Source organism: Xenopus laevis, chromosome 4L, assembly GCF_017654675.1.
Source record: "Xenopus laevis strain J_2021 chromosome 4L, Xenopus_laevis_v10.1, whole genome shotgun sequence".
Lineage (NCBI taxonomy): Eukaryota > Metazoa > Chordata > Amphibia > Anura > Pipidae > Xenopus > Xenopus laevis.
The window spans coordinates 121918549-121939736 of NC_054377.1; the positions used below are offsets into that span (position 1 = coordinate 121918549).

Sequence of the window (21188 nt, forward strand, 5' to 3'; positions counted from 1 at the left end):
AGCACCATGAGGTCTGGGTCTGTCCTGGGACTTTGCCTCAGTGTGAGGTACTACAGGTCCAGGTCTGCCGGAAAAGTTAGTGAAGCGTGAGATAGGGATAGTATTACAGTAATAGTCGCTCTAGGAGTGAAAGTCAGCACAGGGTAGCTAGTGAGCAGATGTGGCTCCAACGAGGAGAAATAGTGGGGTTAGGACCCCGTGGTATTTGAACCACTAGTGTAGGGACTACAGTGGGTGAGTTGAGGACCAGATAGGATACCAAGATCCAAGACCCCAGGCTGAATACAGTGGGTGAGGTGAGGATCAAGTCCGGTGCCAAGATACAAGACCCCAGGCTGAGAAACCCATGCCTTAGTGTTCAACCATAAAGGATAGTGCCCAGTGAGAGTGGTAACTATTTCCCAAGTCTATTGTTACTGATCTATATTGATTTCTACTCCGTCTGTTGCATCTTCTACCCCCCTGGAGGGAATATTGTTGTTGAAGGCTACTCTATAACTGCCAGTGAACATCAAAGTACTGTAACCTATGATCTTGTCGGTGCTCTGTTAATAAACCAGTTATAATTTACTGCAAAGGACTTGTCTGGCTGAATCTACTGCTGCATTTATCCACACCAGGTACCGGGAGTTGCAGGGAGTTGCCCGGGTACACTGGGGGGTCGGGGGCACACTAATAGCAGTGTTAGCCTGGTCACATACAGCCTCAATACACAGCAAAAGTACACTCACGGGTGTGCTACATTTGGGGGCTCGTCCGGGATAGCTTTATTGAACTTATTGCTGTGAGAGAAAAGTGTGACAGGCGCTGCAGTGCCGGACCAGAGAGGAAAAAGGCATATTGGCCTAGCGCAGCTTGCAGCCTGAGTTCCGACCGCCCTAAATTTACTGTTGCCTGAAGGAGAGGGCCGACCGGAAAGTTGTGTGCCCACCTTTCCAGATTGGTGGGGAGAACCAATCAGGATCGTGTAAAGTGGCGCCAGAGGAAAGGCGCGAAACTGTGGTGAGTGACGTGGGCCGAATAGACAGCCGTACCACCCTGTTTAGCCACCCCTCCCCGAGATCAGGAGGTGTGTTACCAACCAATGACAGTATGGGAAATTTGGCAGGCTGGGAGGAGTGGTCTGGCTGCTGATGTCACGGCGGCCATCTTAGGAGGGCATTGTGAGACCAGCTAGTGAGCAGAGCAGACGCAGTATCAGAGCTCTGTTAACGGTGTCATAGAGGCAAGCCCGAAAAGCAGAAATGTCAGATAGTGACCAAGCCAGTTACAGGTCACTGCAGGAGAGACCAGCCGGAGTCATGCTGCTGGATGCCGGCTATCGCTATATTTGGGCAGGACTTTTTGCGGCTGATGTGACGGATGAGGGGAACCCTATCCCGGTTCCTATTTGTGGAGGCTGCAGTGCCATGGTTTATGCGGAGTTGAAGCAGATTACGTCCATATGCCCAAAGTGTCAACGGCCTTGTTGGATCGGGCCTCTGCTGGACGCCAAAGACCCGGTTGTGTCCAGGCCTAGCACTCCGGTCCCGACTGTTACGGCGCCGTCCCCAGCCGAAGGAGGAGATGGGAAGGTGAGCGGGGAATTGTCCACACCCGGGCCTGGGTTAGCGGAAGTTCAGGGCACCCCTATTGAAATCGTAGACACCAACAAGGGGGAGGATAGTGCCATTGCCCTACCCGCGCCACCTGCGCTACCTACCCCACCCACCACTCTTATGGGCCAAACCCCAAAGGCCTTGCCCGCTAGTCCACCCGCCTCCGCTGAAGTGCGAAAGCCTGCAGAAGGAGACTCTAATGCTCCCGTTAGCCGGAGAGTCCCGGTTCAAGATCGGGGTAGGTCCCCTGGGGCCCGAGGACCACGTGGCCGATCTACATCCCGGGGGGTGTCCAGCGGAGGGACAAGCTCAGATGGGGGGATACCTAAATCTACCCTGGCATATGTGGAATCCGGGCAGGAAGAGGTGCTGGCCCCGATATCCTACCTGAAGGGGTTAAAGGAAGGAAAAGTGCCCATGGGTGGTGTGCCCCTTTCGGCCGAAGGGGGTAGTGTATCCACAGGTGAACCGGCCCCTGGCTGGGAGGAATATGAGGCGGAACCAGAGGAACAAGGAGGAGCGGCAGCTGAGCCTATGTTTAAACTCCCCCCAAGTTTCTGGGCCCCGCCAAAAGTTAGTCCTGAGGAGGAAAAGAACTTTTGGGTGTTGCCTGGAAGGGCTGATCCCACTATATTCAAATCAGTGTCTCGCATCCAGAGAGTCATAAATTTCAGGGTGAACCGACTCTGGGGGTATTACATGCCCTATGCCCCACTCTGGGTGTATGAGAGGGTGGAAAACGAGCTGGATGACTGGGTGGTGGAAGAAATCACCATGAAGGAGAAAATGCCCCCTAATATTCTGATACACTCAGAAAGGCCCAAGAGAATGCAGGCTTGGGAATATGTCCGCATGTTGGAGCAGGAATGGTGGTGGGGCCGCACCGTGCTGAAGCACGCAGTCCACAGCAGCAGCAAGTACAATCCTATCCCGAGGCTGTTCAGTGTGGAAGTCACTGGGGATCAAGGCCAGAAGGTGGAGAAGCCTCACCCCAGATATTACACGTCTTATGAGGATGTTAAAAGGCGTTTCACGTACCTGGTGTAAGTCCTAAGGGTGATCAGGGACTGTGATAGAGTTCTGCGACCGTTGGTCATGCCACACCCTGGAGGGTGCTGTTTTCTGTTGTGGGGGGAAGGGTGAAGTAACCACCCCCAGTTAAAGTTGACCGGAGTAAGTCTTTTGCACTTCGTTGCTAACTGTTTATGGAGTTCAAGGAATGGAGCTTTATTTTTGTTATTCATCTCTGGGTTGAGACACTTCAAGTTGGGGAGGCTTCCCCTGGAGTCAGGACTCATAAAGAAAAGAGATTCAGGTTTGATCTGCAGCATGACTGAAACCATGTTGAACTCTGTAGTGGGTTCTTTATTTTTAGCCACTCTAGGGGTGAATCGCACCCACCTGGAAGGAGGACTTTGGCAAACAACCCAGAGACTGTAAATAGTTAAGGGACACTTGTCCCAAAATCCCAATTCCCTTTTCCCGCCTAAGTGCATAAATAATAGAAATGTGAATAAAGAATTTAAGTACAGTGTTGGTAATATGTAGGGTTAATCCCGAGGTAATAGGATTTGGGGGCCACGGCCATGGACCCAGTATGAGGTTGCATTAAAGTATTGATACAGTGCTCAGGAAAAATGCATGTTTGCAATATTTTTGTTTACAGGATCCATTGTACCATGGGCAGTCCTCTGGAGAGGCTGTTGAAGCGTGATGTACAAATAGTAAATGTTATTTAAAATGTGATTTATTGTGCACTTGAGAGTAACTGTTTAGTTTGTCAACGGGGACGTTGACGTTTCTAAGTGGGGGGAGAATGTAGAGACCCTGAGATTTGGGTGTAGTTAACTCAGGCATTCCTCTTTAGTATTTGGACACCTAAGGGCCCTTTAGTTAACTCAGGCAGCTATGTCCCTAGCTGGGTCCACACTAGTACCTGGGGATTGTCCACTAGATGGCACTGTGTGATAATATAAAAGGGTTTAGCACCATGAGGTCTGGGTCTGTCCTGGGACTTTGCCTCAGTGTGAGGTACTACAGGTCCAGGTCTGCCGGAAAAGTTAGTGAAGCGTGAGATAGGGATAGTATTACAGTAATAGTCGCTCTAGGAGTGAAAGTCAGCACAGGGTAGCTAGTGAGCAGATGTGGCTCCAACGAGGAGAAATAGTGGGGTTAGGACCCCGTGGTATTTGAACCACTAGTGTAGGGACTACAGTGGGTGAGTTGAGGACCAGATAGGATACCAAGATCCAAGACCCCAGGCTGAATACAGTGGGTGAGGTGAGGATCAAGTCCGGTGCCAAGATACAAGACCCCAGGCTGAGAAACCCATGCCTTAGTGTTCAACCATAAAGGATAGTGCCCAGTGAGAGTGGTAACTATTTCCCAAGTCTATTGTTACTGATCTATATTGATTTCTACTCCGTCTGTTGCATCTTCTACCCCCCTGGAGGGAATATTGTTGTTGAAGGCTACTCTATAACTGCCAGTGAACATCAAAGTACTGTAACCTATGATCTTGTCGGTGCTCTGTTAATAAACCAGTTATAATTTACTGCAAAGGACTTGTCTGGCTGAATCTACTGCTGCATTTATCCACACCAGGTACCGGGAGTTGCAGGGAGTTGCCCGGGTACACTGGGGGGGTCGGGGGCACACTAATAGCAGTGTTAGCCTGGTCACATACAGCCTCAATACACAGCAAAAGTACACTCACGGGTGTGCTACAAAATGTAAATTAAAAAAAAAAGTGAGAAGAAATGCACTCATTTTAAACAAAGTTAAGGAACATCAATGGATCAGGCCCTATGTCTTGGCCTTCCAAGATGATCTCAATCTCTGGACCAATAGAGAGCCAATAAAATTCATACAGAATATGATGGGAACAAGATAATGACTTACTTTGCTTTGATAGTTTCCGTGTGCTGGGACCATGAAGAATCTTCCTGCAGTTCCAGTTCCCGTAACACTCGACTGGGTTTATAAGCAGCGTTTATGAGCAAAGACAGGACCTGTCATCAGGAGAAAGTATGGGTATAGAGAATGGAAAAAATCGGTCAAGTTAACTTAAAAAAGGGAAATATTTTGTGAAGTAAGTAGGATTAACTCTTTACTCCTAATGGTGTTCCTAGGGCAATACACTGGGTTAATGAAAATGTATTGCTACAAGGAAGCAGCGATTTGTATGCATCCATATCATTCCCTTTTGATCTTCTTAGCTATTTTGCACCCAGTGAATTAAAGGGATGGTTTAACCGTCATGTACAAGCATTTTCTTTGGACAACTACTGTATATAAATAGCTTTCCCTCTGTATAAAGAACCAACAAACTTGAATGGAAGCTAATAGATTGCAAGGCTTGACTGCTTTAAATGCCTACAGCAAACTCAGCTAAGGTAAGTAATAGAACCCTGCTGTTCAACCATTTGAATGCAGAGTCCACAAGCCCTAATACTTTACGGTCTATTAAAGGGTACTGAATGGAGTTGGACTGGCCCTCCAGGATACCAGGAAAACTCCCAGTGGGCTTAGATGTCAATGGGACATCCTGCTGACTCAGCTATTTGGCTATGTATGGCTAGTTCCCATTTCTATACAAGGAAAGGCAAATGAGAGTAAGTAAAGAGAAGAGACTACTGAGAGAATAAGTGGGCTAGTTGTTTGAGGATTTTTGTTGGGCCCCTGGCACCCCAATCCGACAGTGACTAAGGGGTTTATTATTCAAGATTTCGAGGGTAGTTTCACAAAAAACTCACATTTTTTAGGATAATAAAAAGATTTATTATGCCCGAAGCTGCTAAAAGCTGAATCTGAAAATATTCCAGCTAAAACCTGTCAAGGTCATGTAGAAGTCAATGGCAGAGGTCACTTGAACCTTTTGAAGATTTTTTTGCCTTTATGATTTTCAGGTTTTTTTTATGGTGGTTTTTTTCTCGAAAACTGGATCAATTCGAGTTATTGGAGGTTTTTTTTAACCAGTAACTCGATCAATCCAAGATATTCAAGTTTTTTCCCCCTGATGGCATGCAATAGAGTTTTTTCTTATTTGAACATTTTTATTGATTATCAAAGATAGTAGATTAAACAACTGGTAATACTAATAAATTGGCACATATAATCATGTCAAGTAGTATTGTCATGTGTCAGTTTCATAATATTGTACAATGAGTCTTTGAGACAATTAGGGGCAGATTTATCAAAGGTCAAAGTGAAAATTCCAAAAATTCTAATTTCGAGCTAATTTTTGTTACTTCGACTAGGGAATAGTCCAAATTCGATTTGAAAAAAAATCTAAAATTTGAATATTAAAAGTTATCATGTACTGTCTCTTTGAAACTTCGACTTCGACCATTCGCCATCTAAAATCTGCTGAATTGCTGTTTTAGCTTATGGGGGACCTCCTAGAACCAATTTGGAGTTAATTGGTGGACTTTGAAAAAAAAATATAGAATCAGACGATTTGAATGCGCTATTATTACTTTTATTCGAATTTGATCTAAAACCTGACCTATTCAATCCAAAACAGACCAATTAGATTGAAAACTGACCTATTCGTTCAAAAAAAATCTTTTAATTTTGGTTGGTCTTTTTGAATTTTGAAGTTTTTTGAATTCGAACCTCGATAAATCTGCCCCTAAGGATAGAGCATTTTACCTAGTTGCCTCATATTCAATCACGTTTTTTACAATCAGATTTTTTTCATAAATAAGCAAACATTCCAGTTGTGAGTTTATTCGAGGTAGAAAAATCCTCACAAGCTTCACAAACATGACCTTTGATAAATAACCCCCTAAATGTATGTAAACATGCTTTTTAAAGCACAGATACAACAAATATCAAAAGCTAAAATAAAGAAAACTGTCACCATGGATAATATTTATTAAAATAGCATGGAATGAAGACTGCACCTCTTTTAAGACCAAAACACAGCTGCCAGGCCCAACAGACTTCGGCAATTCTGCTATTCTTCCCTTGTTCAGATATGGTCCAGAAAAACATCTGTGGTTGAAGTATATCTTTGGGCAGAGGTACTTCCCGTTGGAGTCTGAGTGGGAGGGAGAGCAAAGTAAGGACATTGATGGAAACCATTTCACTGCAAGTTTAAAGTTTTTTTTTTTTTTTGACAAATACGAATCCTGCTGGACAGGTATGCGTTCAAACCTGACTTGACAAGTGCTGTTCATGTGCAAACACATTTAAATGATTTTTATTATGTTCTTTCCTTCCGTTACAAAGGCTGGGCACTTGAGCAAAAAATAATAATAGTTTTCTCCAATTTGCTACAAACATAAAGAAGAGGCCTGGATCTACAGAGGAATATCCATCATACCTCCCAACATTTTGGAAACAGAAAGTGGGACAAAAAGATTTGGCGTGTGGAGTGTGTGACCACACCCCCTAATTACCATGTCCATTTTACAAAATTTGGCAAGTTATGAAAGTTTGAACACATTTCTGTGGTTTCTATGTGTTATTACAGTTTTGCTAATGAAGGTGAATTGCCCTTTAAGCTGCAAATCAGTCTTCCCAAGAGACCTACTTATCTTATATTGTTACAAAAGTATCTTTTCTGGTTACATTTCAGTAACAACCCTGGGACTGCAGGTGGAGCCTTCAAAATCGGGACGGTCCCACTCAAAACGGGACAGTTGGGAGGTATGTATGCATAAATTGCACATGGGGTTACTGTCCTGCCTATACACATAAACTGTGTGCAAATGACAAGCACATAGTTTACAATTTTTTGACCATAACTCCAATCTATAGGCCTTAGAAAAGCTTTTTACAATATGTGTGACTACAAAGTTCCACTGAGAATAATGCCCTGCTCTCTCCCCTACCACTGAGTTAACTAAATAAAAAATTAAGTATATAGTCCATAATCCATGTGTTGCACAAGAGCATGTGGGTGGTTGCCATACCTGGTAGGGCCCAATTTTGGATATGTGGCCCCATCCCCTGAGCTACTTAAAGGGGAACTACTGCGAAAATAAAAATTTAATATAAGTTTCATCATACTGAAATAAGAAACTAAATACAATCAACTAAACATTCTGCATCGTTTCTGAAATAATTACGTTTATCTTTACTATCCCTCTCTGAGCATCTGTTTCGCTTTATTCTGTCTTCTTGCAGCAGTTGGGTGTCAGACATTCATGGACAGTTAGATCCATTATATCTTTTGCCTAGGAGATGTATTAGAGTTCACTCTATTAAAATTAGGGATGCACCGAATCCAGGATTCGGTTCGGGATTCAGCCTTTTTCGACAGGATTCGGATTCCGAATCCTAATTTGCATATGCATTGCATGACTTTTTGTCACAAAACAAAGAAATAAAAAATATTTTCACCTTCCCACCTCTAATTTGCATATGCAAATTAGGATTCGGTTTGGTATTCAGCCGAATCTTTCACAAAGAATTCAGGGGTTCGGCCGAATCCAAAAAAGTGGATTCGGTGAATCCCCAATTAAAATCAACAGACATCACGTCTCTCTACATGCAGGATTTGTGCAAAAGGCAGTTATTTTGTTTGTACTGGATTCAGTTACTTGAATGAGCTCTAATAGTTTGTTTTGGCTGCCAGGTTCAGTTAAAAAGCATGAAAGTAGCAGATGAAGAAGGCAAATAATTAAAAAACAATAGGAAAAAATTAATGGAACAATGGGATTCACGCTTGCATGCAAGGTTTTTTTCCAGTAAACATGGGTGCAAACATTCTGTTTGAGTTTTTTCTTAAATAAGGTAGTGCTCAAGGAAAAAACATGTGTTTCTTTCCTCTAGCATGAAATCGGGTTCATATTTCCAGTTATTTCTTAGACACTTACTAATACTCTTACTTGCCAATAATATTAAGATAATGGGATGGATTTACTCTCAAAATGTTTTTTATTATCAAATTTACAGATACCGGTACTCTGATACAGGTATAGGATATATAGAAGTCTAGTAAAAACATTGTAACATTAAATAAACCCAATAGGATTGTTCTGCCACCAATACGTATTCATGCAGCTCAGTTACCATCAAGTACAAGGTGCTGTTTAGCTATTACACTGAAAAAGGAATTGCTTTTACAAAAAGCAAAAATATTTGCTTAAAATGGACTGTAGGAGAAATGACCTTCTGGTAATTCAGAGCTTTCTGGATATTGGATTGCCAGATAAGAGATTTAATACTTAATAGAAGTTCACTTACTAAATTTGCAGGGCGCAGACTCTGTTGTGCTTAAACCATTCAGGTTCTTAGAGGCTGGGATTCTACAACAGAACACGTATTCACGTTGTCACCATGCAAAAACAGAGTTAAATTTTCAAGACCAACATTCATGGCTGGCAGCAGATCAGTTAAAAAGAGATACAGTAAAGTGAAATATGGAGAAAGACCGTCAACGCACCATCTATGCAATTACATAAAGCTGAGCGCAGGTTACTGAATGGGTGTTGCTAACCCTTTTACTGCCTGATCCAGCTCTAGCAGCAGTGCATCCGTTTTTGATGGACGTCCTGCAGATTTGGCAGATATCGAAAAGCTTATTATAGAGTGTTTGGAACAGGATATAAAATACTTACGGTTTTTCATGCTGACTGGCAACCGTTTTCTTAGGTGGATTTACTAAAGGATTTAAAGGGAGAAAGTTACTTATTATATAGAAACAACCCTAATACGAGCCATACATTTTGATAATCAATGTCCCCATATGCATTGATTTCCATCTGCTAGACAGTTATGTTGTGTCATGGAGAGTATATACACGATTCTGAAAGAAATGGAGGGTGCATGAGTAAGATATTGTATAATGTGCATAGCTATACACATACATGATGAATTTTGAAAGGAAACCCCCCATCTACTAATCTTCAAAATATATAATATTTTATCTTTTTTTTTTTTTTAAAGATTTTCTTTATTAACTTTTTCCATTTAAATTTAGATTGAAAGTTGGAAGAAATAAGAAGTATGCACATTCTCATATAACGCAAATCTTTTGCAATAAAACAATGTCTCTTATTCTCGGTCCATGCATTGTCTAACCAGCAGTCCCAAATTTTATCTAATTTTTCTGTGCATCCCCGGGCTAGGTATGCTAGTTTTTGTCTCGGGAGACTGTCATCTATTAGCTTTATCCAGTAGCCCAGAGTAGGTGGTTTCATGGCTTTCCATGGCAGGAGCATTGCTTTCTTGGCATAATGGAGAAGCTGATGGATGCATAATCTGTCTCCCGGAGGGAGACTTAGATCTCCAATGTGTCCCAATAATAAAATATTAAATTACCTTTTTTTATTAAAAATAAAATGACCTAGTTCTACATTACACTTTATACATACATCAGGATACCCTTGATATATTCGTGCCAGCCTGTGCGTTGTATAATAAACCCTATTCAGAAATTTTGTGTGGATGTATCTGTCTTTTATTGATATGTTGATTTCGGGTATTTTTTCGTGTATTTCGTTCCTGGAGCCCTCATCCAACTCGGGCACATCCTGGGCCCACTTGCATTTAATGTGCTTTATCAAAGTCCCCTTGCAGGAGGATGGCACAGAACCAGCTGACAGGTTTAGTGAGTTCAGGCCTGCACAAATATTGTTCAAGGGTAGATTCTGTTATTCTATCATTTTAATGGGCTTATGGTAGGGTAGAGATTAATGTTAGGAAAGGCACCATACAAAACTTCAAGAAAAGCCATAAAACAGGTTCCAGTAATGGGACATTACAGCAGAACTGGCCTAATCTATGATTCTTAAGTACTGTTATAATGCACACAACAAATGTTTCCAGCTGAAACAGGGAGTAATGTAATAAAAGCTGTAAGGTTTGCTCCAGGACTAGAAAACCAAAGCAACCAATCAGCAGGTAGTATTAGTGGTTGCTATAGGTTACTAGACCTGAGAATTTAATTTCACTGCACTCAATGGCCTTGGATACTTATGTTGCAGAACACTAATAACTGCTGTGCAACACTGTTGTTTATTAATATGATAAAGATAATTTAATTGTGAGAATGCACTAATCACTGAAAGGTTTAACACATATTTGCTCTTATCTATAATAGACATGAATATAAAAAAAAATCACACCTTTAGATCGAGGCGGGGCACAGAGAAGGTGTCCATTGGTCTCACACCACCCCATTGGAAAGATGTCCATGGATTCCACATGCACAATACACTCTGGTATGGGCAGCTTAGAGCCTGATGGGTAAGGAGGGGTACAATGAACACAAATTAATCAAATACAAAGCAATATCCATATTCAACATCTCAGGCAATGATACAAGCCCTATTTTGTGCGTTTGGTAAAAAGACACAGGTAGGCCCATTTATCAAAGGTCCGATTTCGTATTCATGTGAATTTTTTTTTACTCTAATAAATTCAAATTTACTCACAATTCGACAGGGAGGTTAAGAAAAAAAATGAATGTCTAATATTCAATAAAATAGTTCCGAAAAATTCAAATCATATTCAAATGGTATTCGAAACGTACGAATCAAGTTTTTCTCGAATGTCAGGAAGGCTAATAACATCTCCAAATGGCTCAACTGACCTCTGCCATTGAATTGTACATGAACTCAGCAGGTTTTAGGTGGCGAATATTCGAATTAGGACTGTTTCCATGGTTGAGGTGTGATAAATCTCACATTCAAATTTACATTCGAATATGGGGATTCAAATTTGAATGTGTGAATTTTGACACCGAAAAAATAAATCGAAAATTCTAATTCACTATTTAACCTTTAATAAATCTGCCCCATACTTTATAGCAAAAGTATTGTACAAATAGTTGAGAACAAATGTTGAACATATTGATGCCATTTAAGTTACTTGCATCCAAACACACTCCTTGCACTTCAACATGGTTGAACTAAGTGCGATTAAGTCCCCCCTGCCTCTTCTGCTTAAAAGTCTGCCTATTAATGCTGGGGAACCCTGCACCTAGTGCTGCCCTCAATGTGGTGTTAATGGCGTAGCTCCTACAGTACAGTTGAACTACTCCAAAAGAATCGTAATTTAATGCTGTTTCAACACTACAATACAACCCCCCACTCTAAAAACACAAGCCTCAAGTTGCACCTGAGTTGTAAACATCGGGAGAGACTCCCAGTGCAAGCACAATTTTGCTGGAATTCTAAGAAAGAATGCTGGGATGTGGGTAAATAAAACATGTCCATTTTTGTCCGACAATCACACTTTGCACAATGTAGCACATTTGTAAACCCCCCCTCCCCCACTCAGCAATTTTGATACATGCTTCCAAGGGCAAGCGGGCAAGAAAAGAGATGTACCTTCCAACTGTAGCCTGATATAAGAGCCCATGACCTGGGTGACTGTAGCTATGCAGATTTCCTCTTGCTGCAAAGGGTTGACAGCCTCTAGTTTCATTCGTTCCTGGAAGACATGATCACTCTGTGGCTGTGGCTAAAAAGCAGGGACCATGTGAAGGTAGAATTGAGAATGAATAAGTAAATAATTATTTAAAAAGGCTTGTGCTAAACCACCCAGAAACACTCCCGTTGTTTTCTCTTTTCCCAGATACTTATCTTTCTCACACTGCTGTACAAAAGGCTGTGCCCTTAACCTTACATTAAAGTTTTTGTACAGAAGGACAGTATTTAGGACTTACTGAATGATCTGTATATTTAAACGAGATCTAAAACTTAACCAGCCAAAAGCAACCACATTTTTCACAATATAAGGCTGATTAGTAAATAATTCAGATCATTGGTACATGGCAGCTCATAAACCAGCACAATAATCATCAGAATGTAATAATTAGCCCTGTGGCATCATTTTCTAAGGCAGATGAACCTCATTTTCTTCTTGATGATTTGTGACACCCCTGAGCTTAGCTTTTCAAAAGCTGCTCAAAGAACACCGAGCATGTGTCACTCCTAACAAAATCCAAGATGGGAAACTCCTCTGGCAACTTTGAATGCCTGGATAATTACTACTATAGAGATGCTAAAAGGCTGTTTTAATAAGTTTAATATTTTAGGGTTTAGTTGTCCTTTAAAGGACCAATAACATCAAAAAAATTTAAAAAAAAATTCGTTAGAAAACAACGAAAAAAACACCAAGACAAATTAAAATTTCAAAATTGCAAAGCCTTTATTAAGAAATAACTTACTGAAACTCCACTTCCTGTCCTCTTCTGAAACGGCGATATGGCGACCATCCATAGTGCGGTGCTGGATTTGTCCTCCCTGGCTAGCTCCCATAGGCTTCTGACAGCAGGAAGACGGTGCTGGAAAGCAGACGGCTGGATGAAGAGCTGAAGTGCCCGGTGTGCTCCCGGAACATCCTTGTGCAGAGCAGCGCGCCTCTGGGGAGATCTTGCACGGACTCCTACTAATCCAGCCCTGCAGCAGCAGGCGATTCTTAGCGAGTGCCCCAGGCGGGTGGCAGGGCACACAGACATCGCAGACATCCCCTCTGGGCGCATCTATCAGCACAGGAGCGTTACATCGCAGGAGCGTTACAAGCGGTGTGCGGCTGGTGCCGGCCGGTGTCTGTGTGAGGCGCAAGAGTAAGCGCACACTGACAGCCTCTATCGCTCCGACTTGGAACCGGTACAATCCTAGCAGCATCTCTCCAGAGCGGGACTAAGGAGGCTTCCGAGCAGCGGCGCGATGCAATCCGTGCATGAGAATGGCCGAGTGCTGCTGCTGCCTGTGAAAAAAGTGTGCGGCTGTCAGTGTGCGCCTGGGGCACTCGCTAAGAATCGCCTGCTGCTGCAGGGCTGGATTAGTAGGAGGCTGAGTCCGTGCAAGATCTCCCCAGAGGCACGCTGCTCTGCACAAGGATGTTCCGGGAGCACACCGGGCACTTCAGCTCTTCATCCTGCTTTCCAGCACCGTCTTCCTGCTGTCAGAAGCCTATGGGAGCTAGCCAGGGAGGACAAATCCAGCACCGCACTATGGATGGTCGCCATATCGCCGTTTCAGAAGAGGACAGGAAGTGGAGTTTCAGTAAGTTATTTCTTAATAAAGGCTTTGCAATTTTGAAATTTTAATTTGTCTTGGTGTTTTTTTTCGTTGTTTTCTAACGAATTTTTTAAAAATATTTTTTGATGTTACTGGTCCTTTAATGGGTAGAATATCATGTTGTGTGTCAGCTAGAAATAGAAGTATTGTTGGAAGTTTTTGCAGTGTTTTATATTATGACGTTCAGTTAAGTAGGCAAAATCATGCTCTGTATATTATTTAATTGTAACTTAAAGCATTTACAAAACTGCACACCCGTAACCACTATGGATTGCTTTGTTTCCAATAAGGATGAATTATATCTTTGTTGAATCAAGTGCAAGGTACTGCTTTATTGCTAAACTGTACCATCAGCTGCAGCATCAGCTTTTACAAATTACACAATGAAAGCAAAAATTGGATTGGTTGCAACTGCACAGGGCAATTTTGCACATATGTTAGTAAACCAGCAGTCATTTTTCTCAAGCCCCTTAGACTTCCTATTGAGTTCTAATCTCATTGCCAAGAAGCCATAGAGGCATAGTTAGCCAAACCAAACTATAAATGGAACTTAGTAGCAGGATAAAGCTGCTATGATTTTCATAACATAGACAGACATATTAACATAGCTATGTATTTAGCATAGCCGTGCAAAAAAGATAAGTTAATAGTATACAATAATAAAAAATACAAATAATCTCTGGGTTGTTGTTTTGTGAGCTCAGAACCTCAGATGATGGAGAGCAATGTATTCAGTATCTCAAACTACCAAAGTGACTTAATACCAAGAAATTAGAAGGTTGAAAATACAGAATTTTTTTCTAGTTTATTGCACTTAAATAGTATGGGCTACTGGCAATTATCAGAATAGAAAAAGCTCAAAGAGTTGATGATACTCACCATAGGAAAGTTACTCTCAGGAGCAGCTGAACCATCACACTGAGTTAAATATTTATCCCAAACAAATTCCTCCTCTGAGTGCCCTACAGAAAGCAAAAAGACCAAATGGCTGTTGTTTACATAACTTAGTACATACCCCCCAAAACAAAAAAATATTCCCTATTATATAATATTAGGGAAGGGATTCCCTTAAACAGTGTAATTGGTGTAAGTACAAACATATATTATTAATATTATTACATTTTGAAACAACTGCTTGATACTCTTATTATTCGTATTAGGCATGTCTCCCACCTGGTCCAAGTTTTAGAATAAAATATAAACTCGGAATCTTAGTTACAAACTGGGTTCTCTTTTTGAGACACTGGAAGGAGACTTGAATATTGTACATTTATTAGAAGGCTCTTGCTCCAGGGAGGCCAGTAGGCCCAGGGCCTATATTTTATTGGTGTTTCCTTCTCAGCAAGAAATTTGTGGCAGTACTACTCTCAAGCAGGACAACCCACAGATCCCTTTGTCTTTGTTACGTTGAACCGCACAACCCACCTCCATATGGGACACCACAAGACAAAAAATACTAAATCTTAATTAGGAAAAACTCTGTTCCAATATAATTAAAACAAACAATAAATAATTACACTGCCATAAAACATTTCCAGCTGATTAAAATTAAGGGTCTGCCACATTTGGGGAATGTATCATACAAAAGTTATAGAGGAGGAATTGACTGATAGTGGGCCCCCTAAACTGGTGGGATAGAAGGTGCAAAAATAGCCCTGACTCCATCCATGCCCTCAGATTCAAGTAAGCGAACATAGCCAAGTGGAGGGAATCTGCATTTCAGATTTAGGTTCATGCAAGCTTTCATTGCAGATTGCAGATTGGCTATTTAGAAAGCATGGGTTGAAGACTGTGCTTTCCAAATTCATCTATCTATTATACAAGTCCTCTCAAAAATGTTTAAATTTAATGCAATTTCATTGAAACTTCTACTTCGACTTTTTATTGTTTTATCATTTTCTTTTTTTCTCCTAGTGCTACAGGCATGGCTACAGAAGATATAATGGTATTAGACAACTAGAAATATTACTCATACAATTTCAATCTTTGTAAACATACCAGGTGGGGGGCGGAGGGGCACTCCCATCTTCTGACTTGAGCCAACAGGGAAGATTTCAGTGCTATTACAGTGGCACAAAAAAAGCCGACTAGTTCTTGAGTCCAAAGGTCTGAGATCGTCAAACGCAATCAAGAAGTACCGGTCACTGAACACCTGGGGGCAGTGCAGTCAGATTAAACCGTAATACTGCAAGGGAAATAAGCAGATCCTAAGCCTGCCAAACTAGTTATACTTACACTGCTGAGTCCTACCCACCCAGACATGCTCACTAAACTGAACAATAACAGGCAAGAAGAAAGAAAATTCTATCAACAATGTTACTACCTTAGTGACTGTAGCTGGCATAAAGTATGATGGGTTGGACTGATCCAAGGCCTCTACTTTCATCCCTGCCGAGAAGGAATGAATTGGTAATGGTGGCTGCTCCTGTACAACAGAAAACAGAATCTATTAGTAGCTCAAAACTTCAGGAAGGCACGAGAGTTAACCTCCACAGCCACCAATTTTATATTGGATAACTACATTTACATACAAAAGGCAGATTAGTGTTCCAGGATGGGTCACAACAAAAGTTGAAGCAAACCCTAATGTTTAATTTCAAAGTATATTTATAAAACAGATCATCTTCCCGGGATTTTGAGGGGGGGGGGCAAAAACTTGTTTCCAAAGGTTAAAGAATGCATATGGGTAATCGTTGTGCATTTCATTCCTAACCCAGGTTTCTTCACTCCTCAGCTTTCCAACTGATATTAAACTATAATTTCCATAATTGCTGGCACCAAAGTTACTTATATTCCTCTGTGCATGCAGGAACAATTCTGTATTTAAATTCTGTAATGGAATATAACCTGGAAAAACTCAGCTGGTACACAGTCTCCAGGGTCTGTTTCCCACTTGGTCAATATTTCCTTCCACTCCTCTTCACTCCTCAGGTGTGATATGGCTAAAAGCACAGTAAAGGCATTAGTACCGACTGCAATGTTACCACCTATACGTACTGAGATAGGGTTTTATCAAACTTCCACTGCTAGCACCACAACCAATAAGCATTAGCCACATTGCTTTATAGTGAAGCAGGATTGGTAGAATTGTGAGCTAATACTGCAACCTTAAGCTCTCATGAGCAGGACCCTCTACTGTTTTGAGTAGTATTTGAATGTAATTTATATGTTTAAAGTATAAAACCTTCTACTGTACAGCTTGGCAGAATATGTTGGAACTTTATATATTATTATTATTATTAATAATAATAACAACAATAACAACTGCTTTGGTTCCACTGGACTGACAGACAGTAAAAATAGTCATGTTCTGATTTTCCATACATATGGACGATAAATATTACGGAGTCATTATAATGTTCTCTGAAGTTCTTAAAAAACGTCAAGTTGAGCAAATGCAGAGATCCCTGTATGACACTGCAAGTGTTGAAAGGAGGTAACACAAATAAAAGATGGTGCCACTCCTGGAGACCCTTTGAAGAAAAGCTGCAATTATATGGCTCCTTAAGAGATTAAGATGTCCTACTCCTTCTTTGACTTATTTCTTTATCAAGATCATACATTTATGAGTTTTCCTTCTTATTTTTAACTAATAATCACTCCAAAAATTGTACACCATATAAAATAGAACGTGAGCGGAAAGCAGAATGTACCTTGAGGTGGTTGCATATCATGTTCATGCTGAGCTGCCCATCCGACCTGGTGAAGAAATGGGTGGAGATAGAAGAGCCATACACAATCAGGTGCCCCTTCATACTGGAGCTTGAGCCTGCCTCCAGTATTCTCCAGTACCCTAACAGGCCAGGCCACAAGAGAATCCTGACAGTGTTGAAGCTCCAGCTTGGACCCAGGGCCAAACAGGTCCAAAGGGTCTTTCCCCCGGTGAGGCTGCAGAGAACATATAATTACAATAAAATGTTAAATGGGGTGGTTCACCTTAATAATACAATGTATATATTGCATTCTCAGCACTAAAAGAAGCATTTTTATAATAAATATTCATAACTGAAAATGTAGGGTTCAGTGGATACTCAAATAGCTATTTTCCAGTTAACCCCAATAAGCACTTCTGCGATTGTTCCAAAGCAGGAGATCACCAACGCCATCTTTCAGATCTTCACTTCAGCGCAGCTTACATCAGACACAGTTTGGGCACAGCCGACTTCAAGCACTGATGTGGTCCAATGAACAGCATATATGACTGATGCACGGGGACATGTATATCAGCACTTGAAGCTGGTTGTGCCCAAACTGCATAAAAACTAAAAGGCTATCAAGCTGTCATAGCCAGAAATACTGCCTTACTGGCTTGGCTTTCACGTCCTGTATTCCTGTTAACTATCTTAAAGAAGGGGTGATTTTTCTAGAGGGTAAAATGATCAAGCAGTACAATTCAAGCCAGAAACAAGACACTTACGCCCTCTAGTAAATGAGCCGGTGCACTGCCGACTCCAGTTGAATTTTCAGCCAAGTATTCCTCCCAATTTTTCAGCTTCTCTCTTATTCCTGAAAGTTGTGTTACAAAAGGAGGAAATTTATAAAGCAAGCATTTGATAAATATACAGAAAGTATAGGCATGACGAACCCTTCATTTATGGGACACTCCCAAATAGGACTCAATGATCAAGCTCATCTTTATCATTAATAAGTAGCAGATTTAAATGAAAAAAATCTCTCATATTAAGGGATTGAGGGGGGAGATAAGACAGTCAGTGGGAGCAAGGCTGCACCAGACTCAATGATCGAGGACATGCAAGCCCCCTAATTTCTCAAGGTGGTCCCTGCTCAGAACAAGTGCAGATTTAAATTAATTCAATACAAAATCAATGTCCTGAAATATGTTTGTACACAAAAGAAAATGAATGCATCATTCATTGCGTACACAGGTTATTCCTACACTTTGAATGAGCATAACAACGCAAAGATATTGTTTGCCTTGAAAAAGAGTAAACATGTGAAGGCTCCACAGACAAAGGCAATATTGCGGTCGTTATAGATAGATGCTGCTACTGGAGTTGTCTGTGAGGAATATCCAGATTTTAACAAGTAATAAAGCAACGATGATTTTTGTCTATAAATGAAAATGGTTGTAACTACAGACGAAGCAGATTGGGTGGGGTCAGCATCGACTAGACCACCTCAGGGTGGCACAGAGTGCCAAATCTGCCCAGGGTTCGCTGATGATGTTTAGAAATCCCTACTCCTCCTTTATCAAGATCACACATTTATGAGTTTTCCTTCTTATTATTTTTATGTGTTAAAAAAAAAAATTGGGTTTCATGTTTAATTTGCAAAGGAATTTTATTATACAATTTTTATGTGTTGGTGACAGGTCCCTTTTAAGCCAGGGTGAACATAAACTAAGCCATTTTGCAAATGCAATCATATCAGAGAAAGAAAAGGGCTTTCCAAGTAAGCGATGTGACAGTGTTTCTTTTTTTTATCGATGCTTTAAAACAAATATTATAACAAACCTGGCATTTAACAATGTATGACTGTCTTTAGATCAAATCGGTTAACTGAAAAACGGTGAATGGAAATTTTAGATTGCAGACACACACATTTATACATCTTGTGCAAATAGCAAGTATAGACACTTTCATAGACAAGTCCATATATTAAAGATCCCAACCTCTTATATGTAAAGGACCGGAAGAGATCTATGGAGACTCCTACTATGAAGATCCTGGGGGATCATTCAATAGTAACCTTGTTTCATAATAAGTAGTGTATTGGAAGCACCGTCACTCATGTCTCATGTTTCAATAAAGCTCTCCTACACCATACCTCCCAACTGTCCCTTTTTCGGAGGGACAGTCCCTCTTTTGACAGCTCAACCTGCAGTCCCTCATTTGTACTGGAAAGTCCCTCTTTTCTCTGCACTGAACAGCCAGAAAAAGAAACAAAGTTTCTCACTTAATTGGCTTTTAGCAGAGAGCCCAGAACAGTAACAGGTGCAAATAAGATACTTTGTAACAATTTTGAGACACAAAAACACAGTTTAGATAAGGAGAAATATTTTCAAACTTTCATAACCTGCCAAATTTTGTAAAACAAACATGGTAATTAGGGGGTGTGGCCACAGAAAGGGGTGTGGTCAAAAAATGCTGCGCTACGTGCGAAAAAAAATTTTTGTCCCTCTTTTTACTTCCAAAATGTTGGGAGGTATGCTACACTTCAAAGAAACATGACTGCTTCAAAGGGGACTTAAAGGAGAAGGAAAGGCTTCGTACAGTGGGGGTGCCAAATGTTAGGCACCCCAAGTGATTGTATATACTTACCTCAAACAGCGGGCCAGTGCGCCTATCAGCAGAAAACTGCACCGGACCAGCCCAGGGTTATACCAGTGAGCACCATGGAGTGATCCTCTTCTGTCTTCCTCTTTCCTTTATGCGGCTGTGCATGCGCAGTAGAAACTTTAACTAAAAAGTCGGCTATTTCGTTCAACTGCGCATTCGTTTGCCCTGGGAAATTTGAAGAAACAAGATCCCGGAAGAGGATCACTCTGTGGTGCTCACTGGTATAACCTTTGGCCGGTGCAGAAATAAGTTGCACTGTCATTGCCACCTTTTCGCACTGTTTGCCACAATAAAGCCAAATATTTGATGAAGAGTTAAGCGTCTCTGAAGTTAATCCGGTAGAGCGCCCATGCGCTGAACTGAATTAGTGCTGCTTACTGGAATAACCCCAGGCCGGAGCAGTTTTCTGCTGATAGGAGCACCTGCCAGGGGTTTCAGGTAAGTCAATACAATCACTTGGGGGTGCTTAAGAGTGTATGAAGCCTTTCCTACTCCTTTAAAGGGGTTGTTCACCTTCCAACACTTTTTTTCGGTTCAGTTAGTTTCAGGGAGTTCACCAGAAATAAAGACTTTTTCCAATTGCTTCCTATTTTTAACGTGTGACTGTTTTTCTACTATTGATGTGTAAAGTGTCATTTTTCATGTTCTAAAGCATTGAAAAGTCTATACTACATGAATTGGCCAAGAGTGGGGAGGTAGATTTAGCCATTGGACCTCAATGTATGTATCCTGCACAAGTATAAGAAGTAAACTGCCTGTGGGAGGAGGGAGCCCTGTGGATACAGATTATTCTATTGTCCTGTCTAAAGAGGTGTGCAGGTTTAACCCCAGATGTCTGTGCTGACAGGATGGGCTACCGCGGATAATTAAGAATGCTTAACAGAAAAAAAAGCCTGTATTGTACTTGCCTACATGTAGTATGCGGATATGCAAAAAAGCTGAAAATAAAATGCCAAATTATACCTTATAAGCAGTTAAGGTACTAACAATCAAGCAAAGGCTAAAAAGACCTACCTTCTGGTGGTCTCAGGGACTTTCCGTTCTGCTGAGCCCAGCCAATGGGATGAAGGTCAGAGGTAACAATGTCACACCAGAAATCAGAGGACCTGTCTTCCCCACAGCCAAGATATCTTAGAAGAAGCAGCTTCCCACATGTGGTGATGATGTTGGCAATCCAGTAAACCTGAGATTCTGTTCTGTGAGGGACCTCTAACCTCATTCCTGGAGACAAGCCATTCTTCAGAGATGTGTCCACCTGTCCAAAATGGGCAACAAGGTGTGTAATCAAAGATAATGTAGAATACAGG

The 21188-nt window shown here is 41.3% G+C and overlaps 1 protein-coding gene across 1 annotated transcript in view; it reads right to left on the minus strand.

Annotated features, from left to right (window-relative positions):
- The window catches only part of sfmbt1.L (Scm like with four mbt domains 1 L homeolog), a 45813-nt gene that overhangs the window by 6742 nt on the left and 17883 nt on the right, over positions 1–21188 (minus strand). Inside the window, exons 4-16 of the mRNA XM_018258908.2 lie at positions 20896–21136; positions 18000–18088; positions 17236–17470; positions 16430–16524; positions 15906–16007; positions 15581–15734; positions 14462–14544; positions 11885–12017; positions 10679–10792; positions 9170–9212; positions 8796–8857; positions 6506–6642; positions 4500–4609 (exon numbers count right to left, since the gene is read on the minus strand). Coding sequence (XP_018114397.1) covers positions 4500–4609; positions 6506–6642; positions 8796–8857; positions 9170–9212; positions 10679–10792; positions 11885–12017; positions 14462–14544; positions 15581–15734; positions 15906–16007; positions 16430–16524; positions 17236–17470; positions 18000–18088; positions 20896–21136 — 1598 coding nt within the window. The remainder of the gene's footprint in view (positions 1–4499; positions 4610–6505; positions 6643–8795; positions 8858–9169; positions 9213–10678; positions 10793–11884; positions 12018–14461; positions 14545–15580; positions 15735–15905; positions 16008–16429; positions 16525–17235; positions 17471–17999; positions 18089–20895; positions 21137–21188) is intronic.